The 15,924-nt window shown below is 38.2% G+C and overlaps 1 protein-coding gene across 1 annotated transcript in view; it reads right to left on the bottom strand.

Moving 5' to 3' along the window:
• The window catches only part of TMC3 (transmembrane channel like 3), an 83,204-nt gene that overhangs the window by 31,483 nt on the left and 35,797 nt on the right, over positions 1 to 15,924 (bottom strand). The window contains exons 8-15 of the mRNA XM_043981656.1: positions 13,778 to 13,925; positions 11,914 to 11,957; positions 10,806 to 10,953; positions 7,503 to 7,612; positions 4,611 to 4,689; positions 2,594 to 2,827; positions 888 to 1,016; positions 255 to 322 (exon numbers count right to left, since the gene is read on the bottom strand). Coding sequence (XP_043837591.1) covers positions 255 to 322; positions 888 to 1,016; positions 2,594 to 2,827; positions 4,611 to 4,689; positions 7,503 to 7,612; positions 10,806 to 10,953; positions 11,914 to 11,957; positions 13,778 to 13,925 — 960 coding nt within the window. The remainder of the gene's footprint in view (positions 1 to 254; positions 323 to 887; positions 1,017 to 2,593; positions 2,828 to 4,610; positions 4,690 to 7,502; positions 7,613 to 10,805; positions 10,954 to 11,913; positions 11,958 to 13,777; positions 13,926 to 15,924) is intronic.

Here is a 15,924-nt window from a genome sequence, read left to right as displayed (position 1 = left end):
TATTCTGTAGGGCTCAGAAAGAGCCCTCATCCTTATCCTTTCTGGAAATGTGACATCACTGGCTTACAAGGGGTTTTTGAGACTTGACAAGAAAAGGTCTTATGCAATTATAGATGATACTTATTATTGGAAGTGATGCGACTTTTGAATTCTCAAGACAATGTTGTGTAGGTTTAATAATAGTGCATTCATAAATTGAAGGTTCCAAATGAAATGGACAGACCAGAACATAAAAAAACAGCTTTGTTACCTACCAAATCATTCCTTGGTTGTAGACTAAATGGAGCACATTTTCAGCTATTTTGAATTCTCCATATTCAGGCTAGAAGTAAAAATGAGTAGTTAAGTAGTGAACAAAATACTGTAAATATTTTTGTCCAAGCAAGGGAATTATATTCACTTTGCAGTGCAATCATATCTTAGAAATTGAAGTCTGAGTTTGTTTAAATGGCTGTGTGTGTGTGTGTGTGTGTGTGTGTGTGAGAGAGAGACAGAGAGACTAAGAGAGAGACACAGAGAGACAGAGACAGGGATAGAAAGAGAAAGACACACAGACATACCCAAAGACACACACAGAGATAGAGACAAACAGACACAGACAGAAAGACAGTGGCATGGAGAGAGGGGTTGAGGAGAGAGGGCGAGGGCGAGGGAGAAGGTGAGGGCAAGGGCAAGGGCAAGGGTGAGGGTGAGGGTGAGAGGAACAGAGACAGGTTACTCTCATAAGAAACTAGCCCTATTTGTCTTTTTCCTTCTCCCATATAACTATCCCCATTAGAGCTCTGAAGACTGGCTAATGTAGCAAATAACTATCAGGAATGGGTAAAATTAGCTCATTCGGAACTTCTTGAACAAGACATCTTAAATCAACATGTCATTGAACTTACAAACTTGCTTTCAAGGTCCCAACACCAACAGTCACTTAAATACCGAACAAAGAGACCTCGGAAAAAGTCAATGAGCAGAATGCTTGCTACTGTGAAAATCATGTCAATAATGGAGAGCTTCAGCATTTCCTGTAAATCAAAAGGTCTTGGGTTACTGACTAAATTCGGTGATTCTTCCTGTCACCTCTCTATATATTTACCAGTATATTCATTCTCTTTTTAGCCTTGGTACAATGGATTCCTTTCAGTATAATTTAGTTTCCTTATTTATCTCTTTATGTTTTGAATCTTAGATTTTTATTTCATCTGATAATATGATTGTAACTCTTTTTTTCTACATTCAAGTGATGCATAGTATTTTGTTTTCAATTTCTTAATTTTTATTCCATGTATTTCTTTGTTTTTAACATTTCTTGTAAGCAATAGATTAGAGTTGTGTTTTTTTCCTAACTATCACTCTTTTTGGTTCTATCAGATTGTTCAATTAATTCACATTTAAAATTATGAGAATAAGATCTTCAAGACCATTTCATGAGTCTGTCTCCTCCCACCTCCAATAACCACCCCCCACCCACATCCACATTCTTAGTGCTTTTCTGTGATTCCTCATTTCTCACCAATCAGAAGTATGTCTGTTCTCTAGACTCAGTTTAGATGGCTTCAAATCACCTTTTCTCCCCCCAGTTTTAGAGGTGTGGTACGAAGGGGTTTTATGGACTTCTTGTCGTCCATAATCTCACTCTTCATATGTGACCTATTCCCTGTCCCCCAGATCTGAGATCTTCCTTGCAGACTCCCTTTTCAGGATCTCAGTTGTCCTTTATTTCTTGGGTTCTCCATGATAAGTTGTCTAAAGGTAACTATGTGACTTTTTTCTCAACCCCCAGAACATGGCACAGGCTTTTTTTTTTTTTTTTTTTTTTTTTTTTTTTTGCGGGGCAATGGGGGTTAAGTGACTTGCCCAGGGTCACACAGCTAGTAAGTGTCAAGTGTCAGGGGCCAGATTTGAACTCAGGTACTCCTGAATCCAGGGCCGGTGCTTTATCCACTGCTCCACCTAGCCGCCCCCTATGGCACAGGCTTTTGTTTAAAAGGGGGAATATACTAAGATGCACCACATTGGTTGGGGTCCTCCCCCACAGAGCATATTGCAACCTATATCTTAAGATTTGAATTCAGTTCACCTTGATTTTAGCTCTAGTACCTTCTCCACTAAGTTGTACCACCTCTTTATAATGTACAACAGAGGAATAAAAGAAAAAAAAGTATTATTTTATTGGTCTGAGTTAATCCTTATCCCACATGCAAATATATTGAGGCCTAAGCCTTATTTTTTCTTAATTCTTACCCTAAACCCCTTTCATGAGCCCGTTTTCTCCCAATTCCTCTAAAGCTCACACTACTCCTCCCCTTCCCTTTTATTTTCTCTCAGGCTTGTTGTGTTCTTGTAATTCCATTTGCCTTTCTCTTGCCCCAGAAAGCAGAAGTCACAAGCTCCCTCCTTGTTTCCCTTCCATAATTCCCAGGTAGCATCCTTGGATCCAGAATAGTATGTCAAACCTATCCAGACTCAGGCAGAATTAATTTCTCTGATGATCTCCCAGACTCAGCCTCCACATTCTACATCCCCTTGGTTCTCAGGAGTCAGTCATCACAGACTTTTTCCTCATAGATAGCTAATATAATGATTTGTTGAGGCTGATTACCTGTCCAACATATGTTTCCCAGCACTGGTCCTGTTGATTCTGCACATTATAGTTGTAGGAAATTGTCTTATTAGTGATGGTAGTGGGTATCAGGTAACTCTGAATTGTGCTATTTTGTTTCACTTGGATGCCAGGAATGGTTGGGGACCATTTGTCTTCCTCAGGAAATGCTCTGGTGGGGAGGAAGAAAAGAGAATCTACCCAGTTGCTTGCATTATTTTTAGCTTCAGCTTCCTGCAGGAAAGAAAACAGAGATTGCACACACCTGTGTCAATGAAATTCTGTTGTCAGGGATGTCTTTCCTTAAACAGATGACATCATTTGCCTATAGCATGAGAAACCCAAGTCATTTTGGCCAAGAATAGTGATTGGAAGGCTGGGGTGTGGTTCTTGTTCTCATACTTACTAGTTTACTATTTTAGCCTGAAGGGCTGTCACATGAAACAGACCTTAGACTCATTCCATTTGGTCTCAGAGACTGGAAATAGGGAGAATCTCTAGAAGCTGCAAAGTTGTAAGTTTGGGCTTGATGTCAGGAAACATTTATGAGAGCTGTTCAAAGTACAATGGTCTGCCTAGAAAGCTGGTGGCTTTCCATTCCCTTAAGGTCTTCAGGCAGGGGCTGTATGACTATTCATCAGGTATGTTATAGTGACGATTCATTTTGTCTATGGCTTAGAGTAGCTGGTCATTAGGATTCCTTCACAGTTCTCAAGTTCTGTGATTTGATGAGTTCCTTACACCAATGAAATCACAGGTCTGATGATAGACAGACAGATGGTAGATAGATAAGCATCTTATAAATACAGATGTTTATATGTCTATATGTGCCTTCATATGCACACATATGTATTTATATGTATGTATAATGAGAGGGAGAGAGTAAGAGAGAAAGAGATAATTGGATCAGACCCATGATTCCATTTTTTCTAGGTGTTCCTTCTATTGTTTCAAGGTCTTTTAAAAAATAATTTTCCCTTCTCCAATGCTAACTTGCTTTTAGATTAGTGCACAACTGCCAGGGGCCCCCAAGTTTGAGACCTGGGATGATGGACCCAATTCATCATATTCTAGGACAGCTCTGACTTCCAAGTGTTCTATGGTGCTGCTGAAGGGCATAGAATTATCCATCACCTTTTGCTGTATCAATGTAAGAGCAACTCATGTTTGAGATATATATTCTTTATTTTTTTTTAAGTGAGGCAATTGGGATTAAGTGACTTGCCCAGGGTCACACAGCTAGTAAGTATTAAGTGTCTGAGGCCGGATTTGAACTCAGGTACTCCTGACTCCAAGGCCGGTGCTCTATCCACTGTGCCACCTAGCTGCCCCTGAGATATATATTCTTCATAAATGTATCTTCCTCCCTCCCTCCTCTTCCTTCCTTCCTCCCTCCTTCTTTCTTTCTTTCTTTCTTTCTTTCTTTCTTTCTTTCTTTCTTTCTTTCTTTCTTTCTTTCTTTCTTTCTTTCTTTCTTTCTTTCTTTCTTTCTTTCTTTCTTTCTTTCTTTCTTTCTTCCTTTCTTCCTTTCTTCCTTTCTTCCTTTCTTCCTTTCTTCCTTTCTTCCTTTCTTCCTTTCTTCCTTTCTTCCTTTCTTCCTTTCTTCCTTTCTTCCTTTCTTCCTTTCTTCCTTTCTTCCTTTCTTCCTTTCTTCCTTTCTTCCTTTCTTCCTTTCTTCCTTCCTTCCTTCCTTCCTTTCTTTCTTCCTTCCTTCCTTTCTTTCTTTCTTTCTTTCTTTCTTTCTTTCTTTCTTTCTTTCTTTCTTTCTTTCTTTCTTTCTTTCTTTCTTTCTTTCTTTCTTTCTTTCTTTCTTTCTTTCTTTCTTTCTTTCTTTCTTTCTTTCTTTCTTTCTTTCTTTCTTTCTTTCTTTCTTTCTCCCCTCTCCCCCCTCCCCCCCCCCCTTGATTGTGTGGCTCTTATGTGTTAGGCAGGTATACTTCAGCATGTACAAACCTAATAGTAGTAGTCTTTCCTCGGTGTGTTTGAAAACACTGTCAAAGCATGCTGGAATACTCACAGCGATACTCATGCTGTTCACCTTGTCCAGAAGTGCAATGATCAAGCTGTACAGGTTTCCCAGATACAACACAAGGACCCTAAAAGCAACAAAGATGCAATAAGGAATTAGTCCATCACACTTTTGGTTGATGGGTCTGTACTGCAGAAATTAGAGAGAATTATAATCAACCTAGGATGATGGGAAGTTTTTGGGGTCAGGCTTCTGGGAATCTAGTCCTGGACTTGCCACACTAGCTGTGTGACCTTGAACACATAATTACGGTTCTTTCTTTGTAAAAAGCAGGGATTAGACTAGATCAGGTATCTTAAACCAAGGGCAGAGAACTCCTTGTAATCCCTTTCCCTCTGGAGGTATATTATGCTGCCTATTGTTCCTTTGTTCAGGTGAGTATGTGATCAGATTTGGAAACAGCAACAGATTTAGACAGCATAAGCCATTGTGTGCTTTAAACAGAACACCCTTTCTCCTTCCCTTACGACCAGTCGCTAGATGAATATAAGACAAGGTGTTAGGTATCACCTGTGGGCAGGGGAAAAGGTCAAAAAGATAAATAAAGCATAACCCCTTACCCCAAGGAGCTACGATCTAGTACAAAAGTATAAAGATGTCACTAAGCTTTTTTTCCTTACTGTTAAACAAAAGCAATAGTACCGAATGAACTAATTTGATTATTGTGAGGACAAATGAGATGACAAATTATATTCTCCTTAATGCCTCTTTTTGTTTTTTTCAGGGCAATGAGCATTAAGTGACTTGTCCAGGATCACACAGCCAGTCAGTGTCAAGTGTCTGAGGCAAGATTTGAACTCAGGTCCTCCTGAATCCAGGACTGGTGCTTTATCTACTATGCCACCTAGCCACCCCTTCCTTAATGCCTCTTAGTAAGGTGGGTAGGAAGGCATTTCCCTCTCAGATCAAGAGAGGATGGTGATATAGTCAAAAGGAAAATGAGCTTAGTCCCAGCTCTGTAATATGTGATAAAATAATGGGACTTGACAGATGCCCAGGAGCCCCCATCTGAAGTTTGATTTGGAATTTATTGAATTGGGTGTGTAAGGGGCTAAAATTCTACCTAGTTTGTCTAAAATCTAATGAGTGGTTGCCAATAAATTATAAGCTTTAGCAAGAGTTGGACTTTTAAGAATTTATTAAGGAGAATAAGAATTTGGTGAAGAGAAAGGCCTAGATTCATCTATCTATTAAAGGGAGAGAGAATTCCTAGCTCTGCTCTCCACCAGAGTCCACACCAAAGAGAGTGAGCCAGCGTGCCAGCCTCCCCCTTCTTCCTCCCACAAGCAAATGTCACTTCCTGACTCCAAAGAAAAGACACATGGTCCTGCCCTCAGAGGCCCTCTCCTCATGTTGGAGCTTTCCTACAGTAAGTCTCCAGCAGGTGGTGTCATTCCAATTGTTACAGGTGAGACTGAGAGACTGAGAACCTACTTAATGATGATTAAATCAGGACCACACGTGGCTGGCCCTGAGTAGGGTGTTCTCAGAAGCTGAACCTAGTTAAGGTTGATTAAACTGAGACCACAAGTGGCCAACCCTGAGTGGGGTGTGTTCTCAGAGGCTGTGGACTGCGACATCAACAGGAGACTGCTCTTGACCAATCAACTTGAAGAACCTTTCATTTTGGGGAGGACAGGAAGTAGGAAGCTGAGGCTGGCTGACAGGATCTTGGTCTTTTGGTTCAATACATCTACTTGGTGTCAGGACTTCACATTTTAGCCACTTTCCCCCCCCAAACTGGGGAGGACAGATTAGAACCCACACTTTTATATATATATATATATATATAAATTGGGGTTAAGTGACTTGCCTAGGGTCACACAGCTAGTAAGTGTTAAGTGTCTGAGGCCGGAATTGAACTCAGGTACTCCTGACTCCAGGGTTGGTGCTCTATCCACTGCGCCACCTAGCTGCCTCCACACTTAGAGTTTTAAATAACATAGGGTATAATTCCAAATTGCTCTCCAGAATGGTTAGATCAGTTTACAGCTCCACCAACAATGCATTAGTGTTCCAATTTTTCTACAGCTTCTCCAACATTTATTATTTTCCTTTTTTGTCATATTAGCCAATCTGATAGGTGTCAGATGGTACCCCAGAGTTGTTTTAATTTGCATTTCTCTAATCAATAGTGATTTAGAGCAATTTTTCATATAGCAATAGATAGTTTTGATTTCTTCATCAGAAAACTGCCTCTTTGTACCCTTTGACTATTTCTCAATTGGAGAATGACTTGGATTCTTATAAATTTGATTTAGTTCCCGATATATTTTAGAAACAAGGCCTTATCAGAAGTATTGGCTATAAAAATTGTTTCCCAGCTTTCTGCCTATTAATGTATTGCTTCTGTTAGTACAAAACCTTTTTAATTTAATGTAATCAAAATCATCCATTTTGCATTTCATAATATTTTAATCAACTAATTTATTATTTTAAAATTACTATTATTTTAAATTTTAAATTAATTTTAAAATGAACATACTGTTTAATTTTACTTAATTATTTTCTTATTAATTGATTAATTATTAATTAATACTTTAATTAATTAATAAATTTGGTAAGTCACCTAACTTCTCTGGACCTCAGTTTCTCACTGGCAAAATGAGGAGCTAGTTTAAGTAATCTCTAAGGTTTCTTCTAGCTCTAAAATTTCTAGAATATAGTCCACTTTATTTTGGCGATGCCATAATTGATGCCACAGAACAGATAATATCAGCTTCATGTCACGTTTATTTGGGACTGAGCATAGTTGTACCATACTTTCTATGCTAAGCTCTGGGGAAAGAATTTGCTCAAGGGGTTTACAAGTTTGCTGCATTTTAGTTCTTGTGGAAGGGGGACTACATACTCTAGCCACACAGAAAGTGACTACTGTACCTTGCCAGCTGGAATCGCAATGTTGTTCTTGGGTGGTACATCTCTAAAGCAGCCACAAGTTCAAAGGCAGAAGGAGCTATCATAGTAATCAGGGAAACTACCACACTGACCTACAGAAGAAGGAAAGTTCAGACTTAGAGGTTTAAAATCATCTTAAATATCTACATTTGTTACAATTTGGGGCATTAAGGGTCCCAGAATAGTTTGTACATTTAATACATAGTAAACAAATAATGTGAGTCATTCAGGATATCACATGATCTCTGAAATTAGAGTAAGAAACTCAAAATTATCAGAGATTATTTGATGTAGATAGTTAAAATAAAGGTAATAACACATGCATGCACTTGGATGATGGGAGAATTGACCTTCATTTTATGTGACTATACTACCCAATGCTTCTCAGACTGAGTATCTGGGGAAAATAAGATTTATACATTTAGATCTGGAAAAGACTTCAGACACCATGGAGCCCAGTGATGTCAATCTCAAATAGACAAAGGGGCCCTAAGCCATACATACAGATCCTTGCAGTTGCATATTGACTTAGAAAACTATATAATATAATCTATGTTCCATTGGATTTTTATTTATTGTGTTAAATAGTTCCCAATTACATATTAATCTGATTCTGACAGATTGGGGAATGTGAAGGCAGAAATGCAGCCCTGTGTAGATGATGCCCCATATCTATGTTGCTGATATTGGTGACAGATAGATCTGTCTCTCTAGATGCCTAGATAGATACCATTTAGATATTCCACTGGTAACTCAAACTCAACCTGTCCTCAAATGAGCTTACTGAATTCTCTTCAATAACATCCTTTTGATTTCACACAGAATTATGAAATCTCAGAGTTGAAAGGGCTCTCAAAGGCCATCTATATTTAAATAGGAATTCTCTACAATAATCAATAGCATTTATTAAGCAGTTACTGTGTATACCTAATTAGTGCTCACCCAACCTTTGCTTGATGATCTTCATGTGAGGTGGAAAATATTTTCTCCTGAGATAGCCCAGTCCATTTTTGAACAATTCTAATCATTAGGAAGTATTTTCTAGCAATGAACTGGAATCAGTCTCCCAGCAATTTCACCCATCCATTGCTCCTAGCTCTACCTTGAAGATCTAAGCAGAACAAGTCTAATGTCTCTTATGTGAAATAAAATTTCTGTTTATGCCATTGTCATTTGTTCTCTTAGTTTTTCCATGTTTGAAAACAGTGTTATGTTCTCTCTGCCTCTCTCTCTCCCCTTTTTTCTTTCCTCCCCTTCACTCATTCTCTCTCAAGTTATTTATATACAATAGGACTTAGATCAAGTTCCATTGATTCTACCTCTGTTAACTCTCCCATCTGCCCTCTCCACTGCTACTACCATAGTATAGATGCATGTTACCAGCAAAAGGGACTATTACAACAACATCTTAGTCTTTCCTCCTCAACTACTTGGCACCTCCAAACCTATTGCTACCAAGAAATCATCCTTATGCATAGATCTGGACATGTTACTCCTCTGCTCAAAATATGAAATGGCTCCCTATTATCTAATAAATAAAGTTCAAATTCTTTAACCTAGAATGCAAGGCCAGCCAGATGCCACTTATCTTCCCAGTGTTATCTCATGTTATCTCCATATAATCTTTCTTCCAGTCAAATTGTACTCCCTTTACCCTGTAGCTGTTGCTCCTATTTCCCACCTCCATGTCTTTGCTCATGCTGATACCTATACCAATGACAACCAGTTATATCTTATTCATCTTTACTTATTTAATCCTTATCTATTCTTTAAAGCCCAATTCAAACATAAACTGCATGAAGCCTTCCTTGATCTTTCCTCACTCTTCCCAGTCAGTAAGATCATTTCCTCTAGAATCTCATATAGCATCTAGTCTATAACCTTTTTATGAACTTGCTATATGTACATGTGTTATATCCCCTGTAGATTAAAATTCTATGAGGGCAGGGATTACACCTTGTTTTGGTCTTTAAATATCCACCACCATACAGAATGGCACTGTGAAAATAGTATATGTTTTAAAAATGCTGAATTGAACAATCAACTTATTGTCCTTTTTAGTAAGACCAAGGAAAAATGTGGAAAAATAAAGAAGATAAAGATGGTTCAATAATAATTCAAACTATGATTGATTCATTTTCTATATAATTTTATAACTTGTGTGTCCACTTTCGCTGAGAAGGGAAAAGGGAGAAAGATATCAAATAGACTTAATTTTGAGTTGTGAGTTTCCTGACAGAGATGTTGTTACCAGGGGAAATTATGGAATTTATTTTTAATGTCATAGAAAAAAATGTGTATAGATCTTCACTTAAATGGCATGGTCTCAATGTAGTCTTGACAGATTGGACTAAACAGATTGTCTCGAATTCCTTTTCTTTTTTCTCCCTTCCTTCCTTCCTTCCTTCCTTCCTTCCTTCCTTCCTTCCTTCCTTCCTTCCTTCCTTCCTTCCTTCCTTCCTTCCTTCCTTCCTTCCTTCCTTCCTTCCTTCCTTCCTTCCTTCCTTCCTTCCTCTCTCTCTCTCTCTCTCTCTCTCTCTTTCTTTCTTTCTTTCGCAGAGCAATGAGGGTTAAGTGACTTGCCCAGGGTCACACAGCTAGCAAGTGTCAAGTGTCTGAGGCCAGATTTGAACTCAGGTACTCCTGAATCCAAGGTTGGTGCTTTATCCACTGTGCCACCTAGCTGCCCCCTCAAATTCCTTTTTAATATCATAACTCACTTTGAAAAGCCATTCACTAGAAGGACTGTGACTATTATACTATTCCTAGAGAATTTTTGCCATTTTTATACTACACAATTCCAAAATATTGGAGTTGGAAGGGACCTGAGTTTTTAGCTCCTTCAGGAACCTGATTAATAAATTGTTGTTCCCATACACAGATCTGTAAAGTGAAAATCTTTCTGCTCTTCAGATCCCTGTGGGTAAACAAGTGATCTCTGGAGCTAAGGTGAAATTTGTTCTAGGGATATATGAAGTAGAAGAGGATCAATTTGAACTAGCATTTCCAAAGCCCTCTGTGGTTGAGAATAAAAGTCTGCTATTAAAATTTGAAGTGGGCAGTTGCTGGCTTACAGCCCTTGCATCATAAGCTTTAGAGAGTATGTGTATAATAAGCAACTCTTGGGTAGGGTGCGATGTGGGGCAGTTCTTAGGGATATTTCTGACCATACTTGGAAAAAAAAGTAGCACAGCTTCAGTGACTTTAAATCAATACTTGCAACAAGAAAACTGCAATGAGCTTTTTCAAAGGCACTCCTTGTTCAAATGGAGTTATAAGTAGCACCTCATTCTTTTCCCAAAGGGTCAGTTCCTCTTTGGTCCGCTCCAGCTTCTGTGACCGATCTACCACAAAGTAGATGAGATAAATGCTCCCGGCAAGTGATAGGAGTACTAGGATATTTGCAATGATCCGGAGACATATGGTCACTGCTCTGAAAAAAGAGAGAGAGAGAGATGAAAAAGAGTCACAAAATTTTCTCTGGAGGGTAGTTATTGCATAGACAGTGTATTTTAGGTCATAAAACACATTTAGTACAAATTGGATTTTCTGTTTGGAATAATAATTAGCCATTTAAAAAGTTCCTTATTTCTTAAGGAATATAAAATATAGATGGACATGTCCATGAAAGCTGCCAACAAGCATCCCTCTTGCCCTTCTTTGTGTTCCTCACTATGATGTGGTGATGGGGACTTCTGGATAGATATATGGATGAATATGTTAGTTCTTCACTTCCACAATGAGCTACACTCTCTTTCATGGTATTTTGCCTGGGGTATACACTGATACTAATGCATTATCCTTTATATACAAAACTGAATAGAGAGAAAGGAGAAAACTCAGAGCTTTCTAGCTGGCTGATAAAAGCTGAGTCCAGAGCAGTCTACTCTTGCTCAAGCCCAAAGCCAGGTCAGGAACTTGCAGAGCTCAGAGCAGGAGGGGAGCCATCAGATTTTCCCCTTTCTCAGACCATTTTGGGTGTTCTGAAAGCTTGCAGGTCTCTAGCCGGTCTCTGATTTTGCTCATTTGATGACTGAATGTGGCATACTGTGCTAAGGGAAAGGCACAGGATGTATTCTTCAAGTAGAATAGTAAAGAACTTATTCCTTCAGATGTCTTCAGAAGCTCATATTATCTCATGAGATTCTGGGACAAATTTTTCTGGCCTATATGTGAAGTATGGAAAGATATAGAATCTATCTGAATTCTACATTAGGCAAATTATCAATCTACTCAATACTATATCATAGAAAGATAATAGCAATGCAAAATAGAAAGAACACTGGTAAGAATGTCAGTGGAAATAAGGTACAGATGAGCTACTGATTTGAAAAAAAAATTGGAAATTCATGAGTGAGTTGTGTGAACACAAAGATGCAGTTTTAATACATACAGATTTTTGCTTTTCTTCTTCTCTTGTTCCTCCAAGATCGCCTCCTTCAAGAAAATATAAATTAAAAATAGCATTATGCAATAAAAACAAATCTTATTATCGTTAATAATATTTTCTTACTGCAAAGCTTATTTCTCTAAGTATTAAAATCTTTAGGTTGTGGTGACCTTACATGAAAAGTCCCCAGGGTCCTATGATATTTGAATTCCTCTCCCCCCAGCCACCTCATTTTGCAGTTTATATGCTTCCTTCATTCCTGTCAGGTCATCAGCTGTCACTTCAGTTGTCAGCATTCTGATTTTGAACTGTACCCTATTCCCCTTCCTTTCTGCCTTTCTGGTTTTCATGGACTGTTAATCAGATCACAGACTTTCAGAGTTGGAGGGCATCTCAGGGGCAATCTAGCCCCACATATACATGAATGAGAATGCCCTACAATATCCCCAACAAGTGTTCAGTCAGCTTTTGCTTTAAGACTGAAGTCTTAAAGTGGAGGGGAATCCTGTATTAGGACTTCTATAATGGTCAAGGATTTTCCCCTACAATAAGTTTAAATTTTCCTTTTTTGCATCTTCTAATCATTATTCCTAGTTCTGTCAAATAATGCATCCCTAAATCCTCTTCTCTACTTTTCACATAGCTCTGAAATTTTTGAAGATAAAAACATTCCCCTTTCTTTTCTCTGAGGTAAACACCCCCAGTTCCTATAAATTAAGCTACTCAGATAATCATCCTCGTTAGAGCTGTGTATAAAAGTAAAAAGGCTCCATGTAAGATCCTAAGGGGTTAACCTATTAATAAAGTGCATGAATTTTAGAGCTTGAATGTGATATCTTTAACTAGTCAGAGGTTCTTTTTACTTATTTCCACATTCTTAGCTGTATTCTGGATAGTTAAGGTTGGGCAGAAGGTCTCTGGATAAGAGAAGTAAAATACCTGTTCTTCCTGATCCTATTGTCCCTTATAATCCTCAAATACATTTCCTTTACCTTTTCTTTTTCCTTTCAGAATCTTTATCTTTCTTCAAAGCTCAGCTGTGTGAACCTCCTCCTGAAACTTTCTCTGATACCCCAACCCTGCATCTAATAGTGTCCTTTTCTCTTCAAAATACCTTTGTTTACTAGTCTGTGTGTGTGTGTGTGTGTGTGTGTGTGTGTGTGTGTGTGTGTGTGTATATATATATATTAGAATGTAAGCTTCTTGAGGGAAGGCACCATTTCACTTTTGTCTTTATATTCCCAGAGATCTAGCAAATAGAAGTCATTTAAACATTTGTTGAATAGAATTTACTTAAAATATCTTCAAAGGGTTGCCAACATTAGTTGTCAGTAATCAGTCAAATGAACAATACAAATATTGCTAATAATACCCCACTCATAGTTTGGCAGTATGATGGTTGGGTAAGGGAAGGTTCCTCTTGGTATGGTGGAATGAGCATTGGCCTATGCTGTGAGACAGCTAAAATCCTCTGAAGATTACTTTACAGATTTTGTGATTTCGGACAAGTTACTTAACTTCCCACAGCTCAGTTTCCTTATCTTAAAATGAGTAGATTGGACCAGATCCCTTCTGAGATACCTTATACTTCTAATTTGTCCTATGATTTTTCAATCCTAATACTTTAAGAGATGATGATGCTTAGACTAGAATTTACGATGTTAATTTTGTTAATTAAGATATTACAAATTGTAGAGGTTAGGCTACCACTGTTTCAGTGTGTGTGTTGTGTGTAGGGGGAGAGGTGGGATGGGCCGTATATTCTGAAGGAGGCTTAAAGCAGTTCCAAATAAATTTGCTGGGTAAACTCCCCAGAGGATCTCTCTATCCCCATACCCCATATTGGTTCAGCAGTTACATTGCTCACCCTGATACTATTCACGATGGCAGCAGCCTTGCTCTCTGCAGCCTCTGGGTTTCCTATGAGATAATCCCAAGCACAAAACACCCGCCAGCAAAATGTGTAGTTTTCATTGGATGCACTTGCAAGGCTCATTCTAGAATTCTTTGCCATTCTGTAAAATTCCACCAAAAAGACAGTGACAGACACCCCACCCCACATGGCTACCCAGTGCCAAACTTAAGTCTGATCTATTTTTTCATATAGAGCTCTATCTTGACAGAGAGCATTAAATATAGTCTCCCCCCCACCCCCAACAATCTGATAAATGAAGTAATGGACAGAGAGCTGATCTTAGAACTAGCAGGACTGGGGTTCAAGTCCCTGGGGCAAATACTGACTATGTGATGTTGGGCAAGGCCCTAAGCCTTTCAGTCCTCTAGACAAGACTTAAAGATTGTAAATCGCAGAGAAATTTCCAGTCTGTAATGAAATCACAGGATCTGTACCTATCTCAATTTTAATAAAATGATAATACCATTTTTTGAGAACAATTGTTTTCCAGCTTTCAGAACACTTTCACATACACAATCCCATCTGATCCTTCTAATAACTCTGAAGCAGGCAGAAGAGGTGTTTATCTTATTGAAAATTTTGAAAAAAATCATGAAGCTGAGAGATTAATGATTTTTCCCAAGGTTAAACAGTTAATAAAAATGGCTGACCTGGCCCTAGAATCCAGATTTCCTTCCATTACATCTATCTACTCTACTTTCTAATTTATTTCTCAATTTTTGTTATTTTTAATTCTATATTCAAATAAATAAATTTTAAATACCAAATAAAACAAGCACTTTCTTATACGCAATAGAACAGGAAAAGAGGATTATAAGTAAAACTTGATCTCTCTTAAATACCAATTGCCTTTCTTTGAAAATACACAATAAAAAAAGAAAATACACAATAAATTCAACAAGTAACTATCAAAGCTGCCCTGCTTGTCTGTAATTCTTCCTTGCCTTCTTTCTACTCATTAAAAAAAGCTTCATTAACCTTCTTTACTTTTATCTTTCTCTTTTTTTCTGGCTAACCTATTCTGATCCCTTTCTCCCTCCCATCTCCCCCTGCCCCCTGAAAACACTTAAAAAAGACAAAACCAGACTCTTGTAAGAACTGCACATGATCCAGAAAATGAATTTCTGCTTTGGCCACATCTGAAAACGATGAAATGAACTACAGCAAAGGTAAAAAAAGTCAGCCCCAACGACATGTTGCTATTTATTCACTTTGAATAATATCACCATTAGAAACCGGAAAAGGGGCAGTAGAATGGGCACAGACAGGTCAACCCTCTTTCTTTCTCTTCTTGACCATCTCCAAAGTCAGTAGTTCTATATTTTTCAGGCTCTTACATATAGCCATAGAATCTCAGAGCTGGAAGAAACTGCTGATATAACCTAGCCCACCTACCTCATTTTCTAGATAAGGAAAGTTAGGCGCAGAGTGGGAAAATAATTTACCCAAGGTTGCACGGCCAGTAAATTGGAACTAGAAGACAATTTTCCCATCAGTCTAATACCTTTTCACTACAGTATGTTGCCTTAATAGCCTATTTGATTCTTGGGATATATTAGACAGTAGATGTAGCCTTTGGCCCCAAGGAGCACATTAGAGTAGAAAAGACAGATTAATGTAATTAAAGGAGGCTGTCTTTCTTATATTTATGATGGAATTAATAAGCTCAAAAAGCAGAGTGTTAACCTTAAAGCCATCAGGTGCTTAATCAATTTTTGCTGAATTAAAGTCAATTGCCTCCTCTCTTGGAGGCAGAAGAGAGTTGGATTATCTGGTAGAAGCTGTGTGTGGCTATGTGCCAGAGGTTCAGATAGCCTGGGAAAATGTAAGCTCTCTGAACACTAGAACTTGATGTTTTTTTTCTTTGTATCTCCAGGGTCTAGCACAATGCCCATCACAAGGAGGTACTAATAAGTGCTTGTTAAATTAAATTACTGAATTATACTTGGATGTGTCAGAATTTGCTCTCTCCCAAGCATACTAAAACTTTTTTTTTTCTGAGTTCCATGAGATTCTCTGATGGTGAAGGGGCACAAGTGAAATAGAAAAATAATGTGGGAACTGAGTTCAAATCCATCTTTTTTTTCCACAGGGCAATA

Source organism: Dromiciops gliroides, chromosome 2 (assembly GCF_019393635.1).
Source record: "Dromiciops gliroides isolate mDroGli1 chromosome 2, mDroGli1.pri, whole genome shotgun sequence".
NCBI lineage: Eukaryota > Metazoa > Chordata > Mammalia > Microbiotheria > Microbiotheriidae > Dromiciops > Dromiciops gliroides.
The sequence above is the reverse complement of the archived record's forward strand: the minus strand, read 5'-3'. Positions and strand labels throughout refer to the sequence as shown.